The sequence below is a fragment of the Oncorhynchus masou genome, chromosome 31 (genome assembly GCF_036934945.1).
Source record: "Oncorhynchus masou masou isolate Uvic2021 chromosome 31, UVic_Omas_1.1, whole genome shotgun sequence".
NCBI classification, from domain to species: domain Eukaryota; kingdom Metazoa; phylum Chordata; class Actinopteri; order Salmoniformes; family Salmonidae; genus Oncorhynchus; species Oncorhynchus masou.
Genome location: NC_088242.1, coordinates 86,062,643 through 86,084,961, shown reverse-complemented (window position 1 = coordinate 86,084,961; position 22,319 = coordinate 86,062,643). Strand labels below are relative to the sequence as shown.

The window sequence follows — 22,319 nt, the reverse complement described above, 5'->3', positions numbered from 1 at the left end:
TTGTAAAAAAAACAATTGTGGAATTGATTTCCTTCTTAATGTGTTTGAGGCAATCAGTTGTGTTGTGACAAGGTAAGGGCGGAAGCACTATTTGGTAAAAGACCAAGTCCATATTATGGCAAGAACAGCTCAAATAAGCAAATAGAAATTACAGTCCATCATTACTTTAAGACATGAAGATCAGTCAATTTGGAAAATGTCAAGAACTTTGAATGTTTTTTCAAGTGCATTCGCAAAAACCATAAAGCGCTATGGTGAAACTGGCACTCATGAGGACCATCATAGGAAAGGAAGACCTAGAGTTACCTCTGCTGCAGAGGATAGATTTATTAGAGTTACCAGCCTCAGAAATTGCAGCCCAAATAAATGCTTCACAGAGTTCAAGTAACATCAACATCAACTGTTATCTCAACATCATCTGTTCAGAGGAGACAGCGTGAATCGGGCCTTCATGGTCGAATTGCTGCAAAGAAACCACTACTAAAGAACACCAATAAGAAGAAGAGACTTGCTTGGGCCAAGAAACAAGAGCAGTGGACATTTTTATTAAACTAGGCAAGTCAGTTAACAACAAATTACAATGACGTCCTACCCCAGCCAAACCCTAACCTGGACAACGCTGGGCCAATTATGCACCGCCCTATGGGACTCCCAATCATGGCCGGTTGTGATACAGCCTGGAATTGAACCAGGGCCTGTAGTGACGCCTCTATCCCTGAGATGCAGTGCCTTAGACCTGCATCAGAAGACCTGGCCTCCACAATCACCTGATCTCAACCCAATTGAGATGGTCTGGGCTGAGTTGGACCGCAGAGTGAAGGAAAAGCAGCCAACAAGTGCTCAGCATATGTGGGAACTCCTTCAAGACTGTTGGAAAAGCATTCCAGGTGAAGCTGGTTGAGAGAATGGCAAAATTGTGTAAAGCTGTCAAGGCAAAGGGTGGCTACTTTGAAGAATATAAAATATAAAAATATATTTAGATTTGTTTAACACTTTTTTGGCTAGTACATGATTCCACATGTTATTTCATAGTTTTGATGTCTTCACTAATATTCTACAATGTAGAAATAGTAAAAATAAAGAAAAGCACCTTCTATGAGTAGCTGTGTCCAAACTTTTGACTGGTTCTGTATGCCAATGGCACACTTTTCCACTAATTTATGTGAATTTTAAAAGTTGGCATTTTAGCCAACATTATTGGGTCTTTGCTGACTCAGTAGTGTAAATTGTTTGATAACATGCTTTGTTATTCTTATTCCTGGTATCGCATCCGGAGAATGCATTCTATCGTGAAATTGTGGCATTTACCGTTAACATATTGGATACAAATCTGTCCATTCATCACAGGAATTCTGTTGACTGTGATGTCAGTCAGTAACATTTGTATTATCATGGGGTCTTGTGCCCTCTACTGGCAGATGGTCTCAACGTGCTTCAAATGCAGCATCATAGACAGGGGCTATACAATATGTGATGTTTCAGCGAGTGGCAGGCTCCTGGAAGCAATGTTACGAGCCAAATGAGATGGTGCAACTGCTGTGTGTCTTCTGTGTTTGTGTATGAGATGCACACTACATTACGGTAGTCATGAAATAAAGAACACTTCAATATTGTAACAGCACAAACTTGTATTTTTGTCATTGAATTCCACATGTTCAGTAGATTTGGTAATGTTCACAATTTAACATTGACACTATATTCCCTTTTTGTTATATTACACAAACTACTGCATAATAGTTGTTGTATTCTCACAATTGAAAAACAAAGTAAAAATACATGTAAACCAAGTCAACAGTACTTTCCAGAACAGTGTTTGGTGGATGCATAATTTAAAAAAAGAACACAAATAAAACGATTAAATAAATTCCAAAAACAAGCAACACTTTGGGTCTTTTTCTAAAATTACAATACCTTCATGACAACGCAAACCTTATTGGTCGGTTTGGAAACACAAGGTTGCCTTCTAAGCAAAGAAGTACTCTTATAGTACTTTTCAAAATTTACACTCAAGTCAAATGTTTGTAGTTGTTGTTTTTTTGTAACTTTGGTGCCATCTCTGATACAACATTTCTCACCACAAACGCAATAAATCCACTAATTCAGTTCTATACTACCTAGAAATAGCACTGAGGACAAACTGACCCGACACTTTCCAAATGAACCTGAGGTACTAAACCTTTAAAAATAATAAATATATTAATCATTAAGTACGGAATTGCTATTTGTATTGTATTGCTTTGTAATAACGAAAGTTACAGCTTTTTTTCCCTTTTTGTTTTGCAAGCCTGGAGTCAATACAACGCAATCCACACATTAAACATATATACTGTAACTAAAATGTATTTACAGTTTGTTTCATAGAAAGGAAGACCGCATCAGAAAGGAGGAGGACAGTTTACAGAGGGGGGATCTCTGGATACTACTGAGAACTCACAGCCATGTGGTATAGAAAATTGGTGAAAATGTATACTGAACTGCAAGGTACTCAAGTTCACGATGATCCGATACTGTTGTTATTGTAATTGTTACTACAGTAGTATTATTCTATTATTAGTGTTACACAATTATCATTATCGTCCCACATCAAAACTTTGGTGGGACTCAATGAAGTATAAATTTGACCTCTTCATCTATTGAGGATGATTGAAAGACTGATCTACCTGTGTGACTGTTTCGCACTCATCCGTTCTCTAGTAAAGGCCATTGAAACAACCATTGGTATAATATAATGAAAGGCTTAAGGGAGATAGTGGTTTTGATCACATACAATTAGTAATATATTCTCTCATTTAGATGGAAACGTGCCTGGAGTGAGACCTTGGACTGAATAACCAATTCACAGACAAGAGGCAAAAGGTCATTCATATTTTTCGTCCCTAAATGAAAGTTTACTAAATAGCTTTTTTTATTTTTTTAAACCTATGTTATTGTACAGGATGTGTGATAGTATGATTTTTCTTTTTAATCTTATCTCACTTGTGCAGTCTCATTTAGCCTATTTCAAGTCATATGGAGGCCAGTATTGCCTCTGATGTAACATGCACACTGCAATTCATTATTTCTCCCAAATATTTGAAACAAAATAATTGAAACAGATGTAAACGGTGAACGATGCTGACACACTGCAGCTATAGTATGCTCTGCTTTTGTGGCTTCAGCCTTTTTCCATGCAAACTAGCATTCATCTTTACTGCTATTAGTGAGTGTATTTGTACATATCTGAGGGGCTAGTAGGAGCTGAGAAGTTCTGTCTAAATGGGCTAAAGGGGGGTGACAATGAAATTAATTAAACAATATATAAATGGATCCAGAGAAAATATACAACATTGATCTCTCATTTTTGATACATCTTCATAGATATTTTCTTTATACTAAAAGAAAAATACATTTTTTGAAATGTATACCATAGATATCTTGTACTGCACATTATTTACATAGACATTTAAAACAAAAATAAATAAAGAGGTGTCTCTGTTTTTTTTAACTCATCTATAATTTGTTCGTTATTCCCTTACAGGTTTTTTTATGTACGAAAAGCTTTAAAAAAGAAAGAGGTACCAGTATACAAAAATAAAAGCTGATTGGACAAAAATTTGAGACTGGAATAAGGAATGGTGTTAAAAAATCTGTTGTTTCCTTTTTGAAGGCCAGGAAGAGGAGCCTCTGCCTCAGCAGCAGCTTTTTGGGGATTCTAATAAATACACACAACAACAAAAAACAATGACTGATGTAAATTAAATATGTTTACTTATATTTCGCACAGAGAGGAGGGACAAGATCAGTATATATGTACTAGGCTTCAATATCAACACAATGTTTCCAAATTATTGACCTTTTTATGACAACACATAGTTTAATATGGCATTCCCATCAGTCCCCAACAAAGGCTGATATCAGAAAAGCATTAGTCTGAGAGAAAAAAAGGCAAACAATGATAAGGATTTGGGACAGACTCTGGATAGAGAACTCCATCATGACTACAATCAGGAGAAGAATAAAGAGTTGTCACTAGTTGTCACTGTCATCCATTCTATTGGCCAACATGCAATCATTGGAAAATAAAATCGATGACCTACGAGCAAGATTAAACTACCAACGGGACATTAAAAATGGTAATATCTTGTGTTTCACCGAGTCGTGGCTGAACGACGACATAAATAACATACAGCTGGCGGATTTTACACTGTATCAGCAGGATAGAACAGCAGCCTCTGGTAAGACAAGGGGTGGCGATGTATGTATATTTGTAAACAACAGCTGGTGCACAATATCTAAGAAAGTCTTAAGGTTTTGCTCGCCTGAGGTAGAGTATCTCATGATAAGCTGTGGACAACACTATCTACCTAGAGTTTTCATCTGAATTTTTCATAGCTGTCTACATACCACCACAGACAAATGATGGCACTAAGACCGCACTCAATGAGCTGTATTCCACCATAAGCAAACAGGAAAACGCTCATCCAGAGGCAGCGCTGCTAGTGGCCGGGGATTTTAATGCAGTGCTTATAAGAAATCCCGCTATGCCCTCCGACAAACCATCAAACAGGCAAAGCATCAATACAGGACAAAGATCGAATCGTACTACACCGGCTCCGATGCTCATCAGATGTGGCAGGGTTTGCAAATTATTACAGACTACAAAGGGAAGAACAGCCGAGAGCTGCCCAGTGACATGAGCCTACCAGACAAGCTAAATAACTTCTATGCTCGCTTCGAGGCAAGTAACACTGAAACATGCATGAGAGCATCAGCTGTTCCGGACGAATGTGTGATCATGCTCTCCGCAGCCAATGTGAGTAAGACCTTTAAAACAGGTTAACATTCGTAAGGCTGCAGGGCCAGGCGGATTACCAAGACATGTACTCAGAGCATGCGCTGACCAACTGACAAGTGTCTTTACTGACATTTTCAACCTCTCCCTGTCAGAGACTGTAATACCAACATGATTCAAGCAGACCACCATAGTCCCTGTGCCCACGAACACTAAGGTAACCTGCCTAAATGACAACCGACCCATAGTGCTCACGTCTGTAGCCATGAAGTGCTTTGAAAGGCTGTTCGTGGCTCAAATCAACACCATCATCCCAGAAACCCTAGACGCACTCCAATTTGCATACCACCCTAACAGATCCACAGATTATGCAATCTCTATTGCACTCCACACTGCCCTTTCCCACCAAGACAAAAGGAACACCTATGTGAGAATGCTATTCATTGACTACAGCTCAGCGTTCAACACAAAGGTGCTCTCAAAGCTCAACACTAAGCTAAGGGCCCTGGGACTAAACACCTCCCTCTGCAACTGGATCCTGGACTTCGATGGGCCGCCCCCAGGTGGTAAGGGTAGGTAACAACACATCTGCCTCGCTGATCCTCAACACGGGAGCCTCTCAGGGGTGCGTGCTCAATCCCCTCCTGTTCTCGCTGTTCACTCATGACTGCACAGCCAGGCACGACTCCAACACCATCATTAAGTTTGCCGATGACACAACAGTGGTAGGCCTGATCACTGACAACAACAAGACAGCCTATAGGGAGGAGGTCAGAGACCTGACCGTGTGGTGCCAGGACAACAACCTCTCCCTCAACGTGATCAAGACAAAGGAGATGATTGTGGACTACAGGAAAAGGAGGACTGAGCTTGCCCTCATTCTCAGGGGCTGTAGTGGAGCAGGTTGAGAGTTCCTTGGTGTCCACATCAACAACAAACTAACATGGTCCAAGCATACCAAGACAGTTGTGAACAGGGCACAAAACCTATTCCCTCAGGTGACTGAAAAGATTTGGCATGGGTCCTCAGATCCTCAAAAGGTTCTATAGCTGCACCATCGAGAGCATCACGGCCTGGTATGGCAACTGCTCGGCATGCGACCGCAAGGCACTACAGAAGGTAGTGCGTACGGCCCAGTATATCACTGGGGCCAAACTTCCTGCCATCCAGGACTTCTATACCAGGCGGTGTCAGAGGCAGACCCTAAAAACTGTCAAAGACTTCAGCCACCCTAGTCATAGACTGTTCTCTCTGCTACCGCACAGCAAGCAGTACTGGAGTGTCAAGTCTAGGTCCAAGAGGCTTCTAAACAGCTTCTACCCCAAAGCCATAATATCCCAGAACATCTCATCAAATGGCTATCCAGACTATTTGCATTGCCTCCCCCCCCCATAACTCTTTGTTATTATCCATGCATATTCACTTTAATAATTTAATAACTCTACCTACATGTACATATTGCCTCAATTACCTCGACTAACCGGTGCCCCCGCACATTGACTCTTTACGGGTACCCCCTGTATACAGCCTTGTTATTGTTATTTTACTGCTGCTCTTTAATTATTTGTTACTTTAATTTCTTCTTTTTTTATGTATTTTTTTGTACTGCATTGTTGGTTAAGGGCTTGTAAGTAAGCATTTACTATAAAGTCTACACCCATTTTCGGCGCATGTGACAAATAAAATTAGATTTGATTTAGTTACCACAGTCACAAAGACAATATTGGCTAATAAAATGTATGATTTAAAAAAATAGCTTTTTGGTCTTAATTTAAGGTTTGAGTTAAGCATAAGGTTAGCAGTGTGGTTAAGGTTAGGTTAAAAATCAGATTTGAAGAATTTGCATTGTAGAAATAAGTGGGGTTTAGCCATAATTATGACTTTGTGTCTGTGGTAACTAGTGACAACCAGAGTAAAGGGTGCAGAGGGCACAAGAGGATCATGGGAAAAACAGAGTGAACTTCACGCATTCACCCATATGGAATGATATGTTCATTCGGGGGGAGATGGGTGAGTGGGTGTAGTGAGGGTGAGGGGACCTGAGGATGGGTTGATGTGGGGGGTCGTTAAGCTTTAGCATGCACAGTCCTGTTGGGGGGCTGCGGGCTGCTCGGTAAGCTGGGGCCCTTGTTTGGCCCCTGTGATGGCCGGGTCGGCGGCGTCCAAGCTCTCAGACATCTTTTCGCAGATGATGTCTACCAACCGCTCGAACGTCTGCTTCACATTGATGTTGTCCTTGGCACTGGCCTCAAAGAACTCGAACCCTGGAACATGGTGTCAGAATTTGGATCATAATGTGGTGGAGGTAGTTTGTCAAGCTAGCCTCATGTCTTATGTATTCTTGCCCATTGGTTTCTAAAGCTAATGTCTGGGATTAAGCTAAACAAGATAACTTTGTATTGCCATTGTGTCATCCCTGTATGACATTTGGTGTCAGCTGTGAGATCTGTGTTCAACAGACAATTAGGCACAATTAGATTTGCTTATGCCGCTGCTCCGGGATGCACTCTGGATAAAAGCAACTTCTACTAAGCGATTGCAACCAAATTATACATGTTATTGTTTAGCTGACAACTCAGACGATATAATCAAATCATGAGATAAGTAGCAGCATTAACATCACCAGTATCATTGAATGTACCTCATGTAATATCCATACATAGCTAATGTCGTTGTGGTGAGACCTGTGAGTTGGTGTTGTGTGATGTAAACTCACCCAAGTGTTCAGAGAGCTGCCTACCCCGGTCTGCTGCCACCACCCTCTCGTCCTCCATGTCACACTTGTTTCCCACCAGCAGGACCTGCGCGTTGTCCCAAGAGTAAGTCTTGATCTGGGTTGACCTGTGGCAGCCATACAATGTTTTTTCATTTTTATTTTATTTTATTTAACCTTTATTTAACCAGGAAGGGCTCATTGAGATTTAAAATCAATTTTTCAAGAGCGTCCTGGCCAAGATAGGCAGCACCAAGTCATTACAAAAATTACAGACAAACAACATGAAAAACTACAAGTAATCTTGTAAAAACCATAGAATTCACAAGAGAATAACAAAATCAAAAACAGCAAATTAAAAACATCGACGGGTCAGGGAATCAGCTTCAAAATCCTTCATCAGTGATTTAAAAATACCAATCGGGACAAGTTCTTCCAGTTTAAAAGTATTTTGTAAGGCGTTCCAAGACGATGGCACAGAGTACATAAAAGCCCTTTTACCAAATTTAGTTTGGACATTTGGAACAGTTTGCAGGATAAAGTCCAGCGAACACAGAGAGTACCCACCACATTTATGAACAACAAAAATGCCCAAATAAAAAGGTAGTAAACCCAAAATGGCTTTGTAAATAAAAGTATACCAGTACCTGAGCCTACGAGTGACTAGAGAAGGCCAGCCAACCCTGGTATACAAAGTGCAGTGGTGTGTAAGGGTTTTGCAGTTTAAAATAAATCTCAAAGTGCCATGTTAAAGCGTGTCAATTGATCTTAAACACTGAGCGGAAGCATTCATATATAAAATATCCCCATAGTGTAGTAAAGGCATACATGTAGCTGATACTAGCCTCCTTCTGGCTTCAAAAGAAAAACAGGCCTTATTCCTAAAATAAAATCCCAATTTCAGCTTAAATTCTTTTGTAAGTTGTTGAATATGCAATTTAAAAGAGAGGCCGTCATCAATTAAAATTCCAAGATATTTATATGAGGTTACAACCTCAATCTCCCTGCCCTGACAGGTAGTAATAGGTTAAAGGTTCAGAGGTCTATTTCTTGCTTTTGAAAACACCATTAGTTTAGTTTTGTCAGTATTGAGGATAAGCTTCAATTGACACAAGGTATGTTGAACAGTATAAAAAGCAGCTTGCAAGTTCTGGAAAGCTTTTATAAGAGACGAGTCACAACAGTAAATAACAGTATCATCAGCATAAAAATGAAGTTGCGCATTTTGGACATTTTTGTCTAAATAATTTATATAAATAGTGAATAAGAGTGGAGGACCAAGTACAGAGCCTTGGGGCACACCATTAAAGACAGACAATTTAACAGACCTAAGCCCATCAAATTGAGTGCACTGAGTTCTATCAGACAGATAGTTAGCAAATCATGCAACTGCATGCTCTGAAAGACCTACACTCGACAATCTCTGCCTTAGTATAGCATGATCAACTGTATCAAAAGCCTTAGAGAGATCCATAAAAAGTGAGACACGGTGCTGTTTTTTGTCAAGGGCTTCAGTGATAAAATGTAAAACCTTCATGGCTGCTGTAATTGTGCTATGCTTCTTCCTGAAGCCCAATTGATACATTGATAAAATAGAGTTAGTAAATAAAAACTATTTTAGCTGTTCACTCACAAGGGTTTCAAGTATTTTCACCAGGAGTGACAGCTTTGAGATTGGCCTATAATTATTTAAAAGAGTTGGATCTCCCCCTTTTAAAAGTGGTAGGACAAATGCTGATTTCCAGATTTTCAGAATCTCATTACATTCCAGGGTTAGATTGAACAGATATGTAAGTGGTTCAGCTATGAAATCAGCTGCCAGATTTAAAAAGCAGGGATCCAAAAGATCAAGACCTGCAAGCTTTCTCTGATCTAAGGATTTCAGGGCTTTATGTACCACCTGCACTGAGAATGGCAAAAAGCTAAAAGTTTGACCAGCTCTCACTGGTTCATCCACACAGGGTTGTACAGAGACAGAGGACACTGGTTCATCCACACAGGGTTGTACAGAGACAGAGGAAACTGAATCAAACAGCCTACCAGATGATGCAAAGTGCTCATTGAAACAATACAGCATTTCAGTTTTGTCATATACAGCAACAGAGTCCTTCAAAACACATGACGGTAATTCATTAACATTACTGTTACCAGACATAGACTTAATAGCCTTCTATACTTTCTAGGGTCATTCAGGTTATCAGTGGTAACAGACATAAAATATTCAGACTTGGCCTTCCTGAGAAGAAAAGAATACTTGTTTCGTAAGCCAATCAGTATCAGAACATAATTTTCTGGCTTTAGCCCAGGCTAGATTACGGTCGTGAATAATACAAGACAGCTCAGAAAACCATGGATTATCCCGCTCTTTAACCCTGAACCTGCAGAATGGGGCATGTTTGTTTACTATTTGGAAAAAAACATCATGAAATAATTTCCAGGCAGTTTCCACAAAAGGGATAAGCTCAATCTTGCTCCAGTCAAAATAAAACAAATCATGAAAGAAAGCCTGCTCATTAAAACGTTCAAATTTCTCTTACGAATAAAACGTCGGTTTGTCTTAGGAACCTTAGTATTTCTTACAGCAACAACAGCACAATGGTCACTTAAATCATTACAAAAAACACCAACTGCAGAATATTTATGTGGAACATTTGTCAATATAAAATCAAATCAGGGTAGATTTATCTGGGTATTTAAGATTTGGGCGAGTGGGTGAGTTAATCAACTGGGTAAGATTCATAGAATTATAAAACATTTTTAAATCATCAGACACCGGCTTTAACCAACACTAGTTGAGATCACCAATCAAGATAATTTCACTGTAAAGAAGTTTATGGTTAAAAAATGGTTCACTATAAGAAAAGATAACACACACACACACACACACACACACACACACACACACACACACACACACACACACACACACACACACACACACACACACACACACACACACACACACACACACACACACACACACACACACACACACACACACACACACACACACACACTGATCCAGTGATTATGAGCAGGTGCGTGAGGGTCAAAGAGACCCGATGAAGACCTCAGGGTCTCAAGATTGTTTTTAATAAACTACTATTAAGAGCATAGATCCAGTATGCAGTCTTCTTTTGTTTTCAGCAACCACACAGAAACAGAGATATGGTCCACTGTAGAGCCATAGATAACTTGGGTGACATTTTCACTGCACTGATTCACCTTTCAAGGGTTATCCAAAATGTGTTTGGAATACTGCAGCTTGCGATACGTTCATTTTGGGTTATTGTGAGTAATAGTGTTTTTGCATAGGATTGGGGATAGTGATTAGGAGTGGAAAATGCCGCTGGGTGTCAACAGGGACCCTGTTACAATCATGAATCTTAAACAAACTAGAAATATCTATGTGGCTCAAGTTCACTTGTTTTTATTTAGAAAAGGTCAACAAATTGTTATCACTCTGTTGTTCTTTCTGAAGAAAAGGTTGACCAAACCAATTGAACCTCCTAGAGTCAGGCCTGTACTGTATCAAGGAATACTGATCTATTTTTGTCCACCACTGTTGTAGCCTACTATTAATTTGCCATATGGTCACATGACCACATTCCTGCACAATCACTTACCAGTCCTGCACAGCGTTAAAGGACTCCTCATTGGTGATGTCATACATGAGGATGAAGCCCATGGCTCCGCGGTAGTAAGCGGTGGTGATAGTCCTGTACCTCTCCTGCCCTGCCGTATCCTAGAAACATCACACACACACACACACACACACACACACACACACACACACACACACACACACACACACACACAGTTAAATTGACATGCAAACCAATCATCTTGCACACCGATAACGACAGAACATTAAAACCCTCCAGTGATATCAAACAGTCTAGCGGCAGACTACTTTTGCTGCCAATTGATGATGATTGCACATCAGTAGCTTTTAGAGACCCTTTCGCATTTCCGCTGTGACTTGCCAAATATCTATTCCCCTCCTTGGTTGGCACGTCAGAAGAGGCAGATTGAGTTACGACCTAAGCTCTAATGAATGCTCATGGAATGAATTAGGCCTCCCTGATACCCAATACCACACCTCTCTGAGCTGTGACGCAACATCAGCCTCTATCCCCATTACAGATGACAAAACTCGGCTGGTTAGGCTGTATGTTAGGTTTAGGCTGCACATTATCTGTTAAAAAAGTCACATTTCTGCTTTGTTTATTTCTAGCGTGCATAATGAATCGGAATGCACATGTAAATATGTAAATTGGGTTAAATATGCACAGTATATTGTGTGAAACGAATGCTTTTATGTTTTAGGTCAGCCGTACTCTATAGGCAAATCGCGGTCTGGATCCGGACCCAGAATGGGGCCAATATGGACCAGGGGTCCCAGCAACGTCAGCATAACCAGCTTTTTCAATTTTACTACACTTGTGTGTGTGCTGAGCTGACTGTATGCTGTTCTGTGAAGAAGGGGATGGGGAGCAGTGAGTGTGTATATGTAGGAGGTGAGGGTTATGCACTCAAGGGGAATGTGTAGTAATGGGGAAGGGTGCACAATCAGTCATCGCCCTCTGTGTTTTGATTGGCCAGCAGCCTTTCTTTCTCACTGATGGCCTGGGAAAGGCTGACAACAGAACAAGCCTTCCCTCGTCACAGACACACACACCAACCCACTATAGCACTGTCTGATGTACAGTAGAGACTGTTCATGTCGACGTAAATGCAAACTCTACTGTACTGTACATGCCCACAATGATGTACTCCAACACATACACTGAATGCACACAACATTAGGAACATTTTCCCAATATTGAGTAGGCCAGCATTCCACAGGGATGCTGGCCCATGTTGGAATGCTGGCCTATGTTGACTCCAATGATTCCCACATTTGTGTTAAGTTGGCTGAATGTTCTTTGGGTGGCGGACCATTCTTAATACACATGGGAAACTGTTGAGCGTGAAAAACCCAGCAGCATTGCAGTTCTTGACACACTGATTGGATTTAACACATGACATCAATAAGGGATCATAGCTTTCACCTGGATTCACCTGGTCAGTCTGTGTCATGGAAAGAGCAGGTGTTCCTAATATTTTGTCCACTCAAGGTAGAGTTAGAGATCTAAGCAATGATGTATTTCATCCTCATGCCTCTCAGAATGTACTATATTCAAGCTCTAGAGCAGTGATGGGCAACTCTAGTCCTCGGTGGCCGGATTGGTGTCACACTTTTTCCCCATCCTAGAGATACACAGCTGATTAAACTGATTGCATTTTTAACTGAAGATCATGACTAGTTGACTATTGGAGTCAGGTGTGTTAGCTGGGGCTGGGGCAAAAGTGTTACACTAAACAAGCCCTCAAGGAATGGAGTTGCCCATCCCTGACCTAGGGGTATAATTACCAGGTGAGCCTTACCATGGTTTTGGTAATGGTTACCAAAAGTGTTGTTTTTGGCAGGGGTCTTGTTACACGGACATATCAACCATATGAAAGGAGCCATCTCCAAATCTCACCCAGATCTGTAGCTTGATCCTCTTGTCATTCCTGTAGATGGTCTTCACCTTGAAGTCGATACCCACCGTGCTGACGAAGGCCGGCGTGAAGGAGTCGTCAGCGTAGCGGAACAGAAAGCTGGTCTTGCCCACGCTGCTGTTTCCAATGATGAGGATCTTGAACATGTAGTCAAAGTTCTGGTCTGAGGACTCCTTCTGTCCATAGGTAGCTGTAGCTGAAGCCATCTGAAAGAGTAGAGAGAGTTTGTCAAATAACTGAAATGATCCCTTGTAATTGGAAATATCGTGGAAACAGTTCCGATACTGATTCTTGGGTGATCATAGAGCAGTACTATTATTACATTGTGTTTCTATCAGTGGAGGCTGTTGAGGGGAAAACGGCTCATAAAAATGGCCAGAACGAAGCAAATGGAATGGCTTCATACACTTGGAAACCATGTGTTTGTATTTGATACCATTCCACTGATTCCGCTCCAGTCATCACCACGGGCCTGTTCTCCACAATTAAGGTGCCACCATTCTTTGGTTTCTATAAATGGCCTCTTGCACATCAAAAAGGCATACTTCAAAAGTTATAACCTAGGATAAGCAGTGAAGGCCATGTTAGAAGTACAGATGAAATGATACAGAATGCCAAATATCCACCCAATTGATTTAGCACCATCAAGGCCTGCTTAAGCCCTTGCCAAACACAACTAGCATTAGTGGGAGAAGTACCTAATCATCGTACTTCAGTCAGTCAAAGTAAAGGTATATTAATAGAAAAAGACTGTGCATGAGTTTAACAATTTTACTGTCCTGCTAAGCATTCAAAATGTAACGAGTACTTTTGGGTGTCAGAGAATACGTATGGAGTAAAAAATACATAATTTTCTTTAGGAAAGTAGTGAAGTAAAAGTTGTCAAAAATATAAATAGTAAATTAAAGTCCAGATACCCCAAAAAACTACTTATGTAGTACTTTAAAGTATTTTTACTTAAGTACTTAACACCACTAACAACTAGTACAAAAAAGGGAGCAACCTCATCCACCACCAAGTGCAATTCATCAGTGTTCACCAAGGAGGAGTGGGATTAATTGATCAGAAACTAAACTCTGGAACATCGATAAACCAGAGGCACAAGAAGACTGCATTGCATCAATAACCATTTCATCAGTTCCCATCAAATCAAATGTTATTTGTCACATGCTTCGTAAACAACAGGTTTAGACTAACTAACTTACTTGCGGGGCCTTCCCAACAATGCAGTGAGAAAAAATAAATAGTCTAATAATAACACAAGGAATAAATACACAATGAGTAACGATAACTTGGCTATAAACACAGCATACCAGTACCGAGCTGATGTGCAAGGGTACGAGGTAATTGAGGTATATATGTACATATAGGTAGGGATAAAGGGACTAAGCAAAAGGGAGAGATAATAAACAGTAACAGCAGCAAATGTTATTAGTCAAAAGACTTAGTGCAAAAAGGCTCAATGCAGCAATTCCAGGTAGCTATCAGTTAACTATTTAACAAACTATTTAGCAGTATTATAGCTTGGAGGTAGAAGCTGTTCAGGGTCTTGTTTGTTCTAGACTTGGTGCATCAGTACCGCTTGCTGTGCGGTAGCAGAGAGAATTTTCTATGACTTGGGTGGCTGGAGTCTTTGACAATTTTTTGAACTTTCCTCTGACACTGCCTGGTATAGAGGTCCAGGATGGCAGGGAGCTAGGCCCCAGTGATGTACTGGCCAGTACGCAAAACCCTCTGTAGCGCCTTGAGGTCGGACACCATGCAATTGCCATACCAAGCGATGATGCAGCCAGTCAAGATGGTCTCAATAGTGCAACTTTTTGAGGTTCTGAGAGCTTATGTCGAATCTTTTCATCCAACTGAGGGGAAAGAGGTGTTGTTGTGCCCTCTTCACGATTGTGTTGATGTGTGTGGACCATGATAGTTCCTTAGTGATGTGGACACAGAGGAACTTGAACCTCTCGACCTGCTCCACAACAGCCCCGTTGATATGGATCCTGCTCAGCCCTCCTTTTCCTGTAGTCCACGATCAGCTCCTTTGTCTTGCTAAAGTTGAGGGAGAGGTTGTTGTCCTGGCACCACACTGCCAGGTCTCTGACCACCTCCCCATAGGCTGTCTCATCATCGTCGGTGGTCAGGCCTACCACCGTCATGTCGTCTACAAACTTAATGATGGTGTTGGAGTCGTGCACTGCCACGCAGTTGTGGGTGAACAGGGAGTACAGGAGGGGACTAAACACGCACACCTGAGGGGCCCACATGTTGAGGGTCATTGTGGCAGATGTGTTGTTGCCTACCCTTTCCACCTGGGTGTGGAGCGTCAGGAAGTCCAGGATCCAGTTGCAGAGGGAAGTGTTTAATTCCAGGATCCTTAGCTTAGTGATGAGTTTGGAGGGCACAACAATGGTGTTGAACGCTGAGCTGTCGTCAATGAACAGCATTCTAACGTAGGTGTTCCTTTTGTCTTGGTGGGAAAGGGAAGTGTGGTGTGGAATAGAGATTGCATCATCTGTGGATCTGTTGGGGTGGTATGCAAATTGGAGTGGATCCGGGGTGTCTGGGATGATGGTGTTGATGTGAGCCATGAACAGCCTTTCAAAGCATTTCATTGCTACAGATGTGAGTGCTGTGGGGCGATATTAATTTAGACAGGTTTCCTTGGTGTTCTTGGGCACAGGGACTATGGTCGTCTGCTTGAAACATATAGGTATTACAGACTGGGTCAGGGAGACGTTGAAAATGTCAGTGAAGACACTTGCCGGCAGGTCAGCATCAGTTCAATGTGACAACAAGATATTCCTTGGCGAGGAAATAGTCCACTGACGATTCTCTGGCACCTGACAGGTATCAAAGCTTTTTACACAAAGTGGAACATTCAGAACTCCCTTATACTTACAACACCTATTTAATGATGGGTTGCTGGTTTTACATACCAATCATTCTGTCTCTCAAAAGATGTGAGCCATTGTCTATAATTTATTCAGCTCTCAACAGTGCATTCTAGAAAGATAGAGAAGTCTGTGCCACATGCAACAAAAATGACTTCAAATGAATGTGACTGGGGCAGACGGATTGACTGACAGGTCACTCGTCCTCTCAGGACATCTTCCCCTGTGGTAGAACAGTAGTGGGACTGTGATTGGTCATATCTGAGCAGAAGGTTACTCTGTAAGAAATTTTGGCGGGGTCACTTCTAATCTTTAGGGCAGCCCATCAGGAGTCGAGGTCCCTAAGGCTCTGTCTATATTTGGACTGCTATCTCTACTTGGCTGCTGCATTGGAACACTAAAACTCCCTGAGATAACGTGTAAACAAGACATGCCCAGTATAATAGGTGCCCCGACAGATCGGTTTACAGAAAACACAGGGATGCACTCTTTAATAATGGAACATGCTATTTTTCATGAGTCATGATTCTATTTTTTACACAAGAACCCTGAGCTGCTGGTAATAGTACTTGATTTGGATCTAAGTAACTAATAAGGACTTGACATTCATCATACTTGCCATGTGTTAAATTTGATACAAGTTACAGGGAAACAGGCAAAGGACAAGAAGAACGTCCTGCACATTCTTCTTCCCTGTTTCACTGTATCAGGGCGAGCACACTGCACATTTTTAACCTTAGTGCACCTGTCCCCATAATGTCATTAAAACAATAAGGCAATAATACTCTTGTTTTGCAGATCTACTGAGGCACTGTTCATATTCAACAAGGGTCTCATGGAAAACAGATTCAGCTTTTCAACACAGGACTCTTGTAATGAAAAAAGGAAGCACAAATAAGGTCAGCAGCAAAAGCATGCCAGGTATTTATATGCAACCTGATCAATACTGCAAACACAGAATACAATCTAAATAAGTATTGATAAATAAACTGACAAAATGGACTATCCAACCTTCAGCATAATACATCAAATGGCCGGAACCTGACAGGTTCTGGTTTAAATGTAATCCCTGACAGGTTCTGGTTTAAATGTAATCCCTGACAGGTTCTGGTTCAAGTGTAATCCCTGACAGGTTCTGGTTCAAGTGTAATCCCTGACAGGTTCTGGTTCAAGTGTAATCCCTGACAGGTTCTGGTTCAAGTGTAATCCCTGACAGGTTCTGGTTCAAGTGTAATCCCTGACAGGTTCTGGTTTACGTGTAATCCCTGACAGGTTCTGGTTAAAATATCAGTAAAATTCAATGTCTGCTTACATTTTAGTCATTTAGCAGACGCTCATATCCAGAGCAATTTACACGTGCAATTAAGGTTAAGTGCCTTGCTCAAGGGCATATCGACAGATTTTCCACCTAGTCGGTTTAGGGATTAGGATTGGTAACCTTTCGGTTACTGGCCCAACACTCTTAGGCTACCTGCTTCTAGTCGTGATGACTAAGGTTTCTCAAAGCTTTCTCTGATGATAGATGGCTGTGTGCCTCTGCCTTACTTGAAGTCCAGTGTTACTTAATATACAAATACTGTTTGTCTCAAACACTTTTATCTTTGAACACCTTGGTTATGAGTGAAACAAGCTTGCGATTGGACTTGTAGATGGAACACTAGTGTCCACAACATTCAAGCCATGTGGTTTTTACTTTTATTTCTGAGAAAAATGATTTAGATGACAGGATGATAGGCCTAGACCGACCAGTAGGCCATCATTTCTCGATCATCGTTATTGAAGCCTCCCTTTCAAGAGATTGAGCAATTAGTCTAGTTAACAAATGCTTTCTAATCAACTATTGACTGAAATATGCTTCTTGCAATGTCATGCCAGGACTTAATGCTCCCTAGACTCCCTATGCCTTTCTAAGGACACAAGTCTGGCTGACCAAGAGAACTAATCACACAACTTGGACACAAAAAGATGATATTCATCATGATGATCGTACTGTATGTTAGATGAGAGATGCAGATTCAAAATAACTCCAATCAACACCATTAACCATATACTTTTCAACCTCTACCAACTTAGGACAGGAAGAGGAGTAGCTGCCCGACTAAAGACAATCATGTTTGTTCCTACATGGTTTGTTCCCTTGTCTTTGAGAACACAGAATGACCCGTGTCTGACGGGAAGGGGAGTATCTGTGGCATCAACTTGTGTCACTTGTCTTATCAGCCTAAAGAGATTGACAACATAACAACAGGTGTACAACTGGGATGATGCTCTGTGGCTACTCTGTGCTGTACTCCACTCAATATTTATTTTTGTTTGAACTACATTGCTTGTAATGACTATACGCTGTCTTCTTATAATATGTACCATATTATATTTTTAATTTTTGTATATGCGAGTTAAGTTGTTTTTTTGTCCTCTAAATTTGGGATTCCATTAAAACACTACAATGAATGTTAATGTTTGTCTCTGTCTTTTCGTATTGGAAAAATGAATGTTAATGTTTGTCTCTGTCTTTTCGTATTGGAAAATAATAAACAGATTTGAAAAATAAAAAGCAGTTGTGTAATGTCAGCCGGGCCTAGACTGTGTCGGTGCACTATGAGTCAAACACCATTGATTAGTCTTTTGGATAGGTTCCCGGTGGCAGCTCGTTAATCCAGTTTATTCCAGGATGATCCCAGAAAACCTGAGAGTCAGACGTGGGCATGTATTCATATAGCGTCTCAGAGTAGGTGTGCTGATCTATGATCAAGTCCTCCTTGTCCATGTAATCTTATTCATTACTCTTACTCTGAGACTCTTTATGAATACAGGCCCTGATCCAAACACCTTGAGATTAGGCAAGCTAATGAGAAAGGCAGCTGCAGTTTACCTCAGCTTAATCTGGCCCAAATGAAACAAAACAAGATTTTAGTTGGGCAGTGCTATACATTATGTGGGCATTATTCCAGGGTAACTATAAGGGAATAACTTCCGTGAGTTAGTCAAGTTAAGTACAGGCTGTTAGCACTTATTTTCTTACATTACAATAAAGCACCTAGTGTGTAAAAATCATCTATCCTCGGTTGCAACACTCACTACCAAGTTCCAAACTGCCTCTGGAAGCAAAGGAAATGGGTTCCCATGGCTGAACATCCGCACGCACACAAGCCTAAGATCACCATGTGCAATGCCAAGCGTCGGCTGGAGTGGTGTAAAACTCGCCATCATTGGACTCTGGATTAGTGGAAACGGGTTCTCTGGAGTGATGAATCACACTTCACCGTCTGGCAGTCCAATGGACAAATCTGGGTCCGGTAGGTGCCAGGAAAACGCTACCTTCCCAAATGCATAGTGCCAACTGTAAAGTTTGGTGGATGAGGAACAATGGTCGGAGGCTGTTTGTCATGGTTCAAACTAGGCCCCTTAGTTCCAGTGAAGGGAAATCTTAATACTACAGCATACAATAACATGCTAGACAATTCTGTGCTTCCAACTTTGTGGCAATAGTTTGGCGAAGGCCCTGCCCTGTTTCAGCATGACAATGCCCCTGTGCACAAAGCGACGTCCATACAGAAATAGTTTGTTGAGATCGTGTGTAAGAACTTGCCGAGCCTGCACAGAGCCCTGACATCAACCCCATCGAACACCTTTGGGATGAATTGGAAAGCCTACTGCGAGCTAAGCTTAATCGCCCAACATCAGTGCCCGACCTCATTAATGCTCTTGTGGCTGAATGGAAGGAAGTGTCCGCAGCAATGTTCCAGCATCTAGTGGAAAGCCGTCCCAGAAGAGTGGAGGCTGTTATAGCAGCATATTAATGCCCATGATTTTGGAATGAGATGTTCGACAAGCAGGTGTACACATACCTTTGGTCATGTAGTGTTTATATAAAAAAGTGGTTCTGATATGAGGCCTATGTAATGTGAGGCAATATATAATCGACTTAAATGTTAGGACTTTAGAATGTCCATAATATTTTTAGAACCCGTCTACTAAAAACAATTAATCTATTGAAGTGAGATACTTTAATTGATTTTCCCAGCGAGGCAGCCTGAAGAAGAAGCCATTGTGCTTAAGTAGCATTAAACATTAATTTGCCAAACCTAGATCATACCTCAGGTGACCCAATTTCACAAAAGCTATAAAGAGTTGCTTGGTTGATCTAATTGGTAACTATCCTCCTAATTTACAAATTATTTTGGTCTGCAAATTATTTTGGATTTAATTTATTTTGATTACATTTATTTTCTTCCAAAATGAATAACATTTGGGATTATTTAATGGTATTATAAGCAATTTTACATTACTTTTCATGATACAAATTGTTCATAATTATAAACCTTTAATTTGTTACATTCACTTCAAAAATGTTCTACATTTAATCTCCAAGATAATGCGAATTAATGGTGGTCCTCGGAATGGAAAAGGTTGTGGACCACTGCTCTACAGTCAACATATTGCTCAAAATAAGAAATTATACTCCACAACAGACACACAGCAGACATTTCCAAGTCAACTCCCTGCATTCTGCTTCAAGGATGAGTTGAATTAATGAAACAAAAAGTGATGCTTCATTACTTGTATTGGAAACCTAAGCATAAGAGGGATTTTTTTTTTTAAAGTGGACTGAATTGGACTGAATCAAATAACATGATAATTCATAGTGAGACACAAACCAGGGTACCAAAACATCCTGATAGAAGATTGTCTAAGATGGCATTTTCCCCCATCCAATCACATTTCCCCTTGTCTAAGAAGAATAGGAGCTAAATATAGCTCCCTCTTATTAGAGCAGAAGATATTATAAACCTGCCAGAATCCTAATGTAAGCCTGCAATTATGATAGTGGGGCTGGGAGTTGTTTTTCTTTTCATGGGATGGGAGGAAACAAAAATGGATGCAGTGTAATCTAATGGATATTGTAGGACAGGCAATTGCGGCCACTATTAAAACATTGAGCATTGAAGATTCCTTAAGACTTTTTCTGGGATGCCTTTCCCCACAGAGTCCAGCAATAACATTGGAGTATAATCTATTTAAAGTATATACAAGGGAAATGCTCACACCAATTTAGACATGCCTGTATATAATATTGCCATGAGACTCAATAAATCATATTTGCAATAATATAGCCCTCCTGAAACATTGAATAGGCCTGCCACATCATAGCTGTCATACAATCTGTATAGTAGGGCTAGTAGCCTAAATGCTCACAGGTTTCTTATCATATAGTGTGGTATATCTACTTTCTGGCATTCAATTTATGATTATTTCAAATGGTCCCAATCTAACATGCAAAATGCTCAAGTAGCCTGTTTTAACTGTCAAATTTAACATAGCCTGCAGTCCTATGTTGACAATTCATATAAAAAGTAGATTTTTTTTTTTTTAACATTGCATCATCATCATCATCAGAAAAATCAACAACGGTGACTTGGGTGAGTGAGCTGTCCTGAGATAACATTCAATAGGTAACTGACAAAGAGGCCCCCACCGCCGCTTGCTGATGTGGTCGCATTCACACACACAGCATTATGATTCTCTCTATAGGTTTTGTGCTGTCAAAGCTGTGGTTATATGAAGACAGCAAGGATTTAAATAGCCTACAGAAAGAACATTGTAATGCCATTCAGCCTGTACGATCAAAGACGACCATGTTCGTTCCTGCATGGTTCGTTCCCTTTCTGAGCACAGAGCGACCAGTGTCCTACCTATCTACAGCGCATTGGATTTTCCATATGGCATGCTCGATATCAATTCACGTAAACTATACATTGTTTCCTTGATGTAAGAACTCTCTCGCACTACAAATTAAGGATACAGATACAATATCGAGAACCAGACATGCTACTGTAACCGCTGGGCTATTTTAGGAATGCGGATGCTTTTATTTTTCTAGGCTTGAAGTGTCATGTAATTACGGCATAATTGTAAGCAACCCATATGGAATATTATATTTCTATGCTACTGCAATTACATTTCTCTCTAAAGCAAGCATATTATGTCAAATTAAGGATATTGTTTCTCCTTTACTCTATTTTGTCAGCTATTTCCACATGAAATCCTTAACACGCGTAACTACACCAGGTATGCCGATATAATGTTAACGGAGAATAACAGAATTTCCTTACCTTTAAATATTTATTTTAGACTCTTATTACACCAATGCACCACCGCGTCTAGCACCTGCAGAAACACCGACGTTGTATGGCTGACTGACAGTTGACGACTGAGGTGGGCCGGACCTCAATTTTGGTGTGGGTTGATTGATATTTCAAGCCACTAATCCTGGACCACGTTCACCGAAACGTCCTAAAATATTCAAGATACGTTAAACCCAGACCTATTTATTATTTATCCTCCTAGCTTGACCTTCTCTATAATTTATTTCAAAAGAGTGTCAGGAAATCATCAATCG

The 22,319-nt window shown here is 40.7% G+C and overlaps 1 protein-coding gene across 1 annotated transcript; it reads right to left on the bottom strand.

Moving 5' to 3' along the window:
* Positions 1-1,610: 1,610 nt before the first annotated feature.
* LOC135524655 (ras-related protein Rab-3A-like) lies at positions 1,611-22,115 on the bottom strand. The gene is made up of 5 exons (XM_064952382.1): positions 22,033-22,115; positions 13,013-13,237; positions 11,111-11,229; positions 7,488-7,612; positions 1,611-7,035 (listed from the first exon to the last, which is right to left on the bottom strand). Exons 2-5 carry the CDS (start codon positions 13,235-13,237, stop codon positions 6,845-6,847), a joined length of 660 nt encoding a protein of 219 aa, XP_064808454.1. The 5' UTR covers positions 22,033-22,115; the 3' UTR covers positions 1,611-6,844.
* Positions 22,116-22,319: the final 204 nt, after the last annotated feature.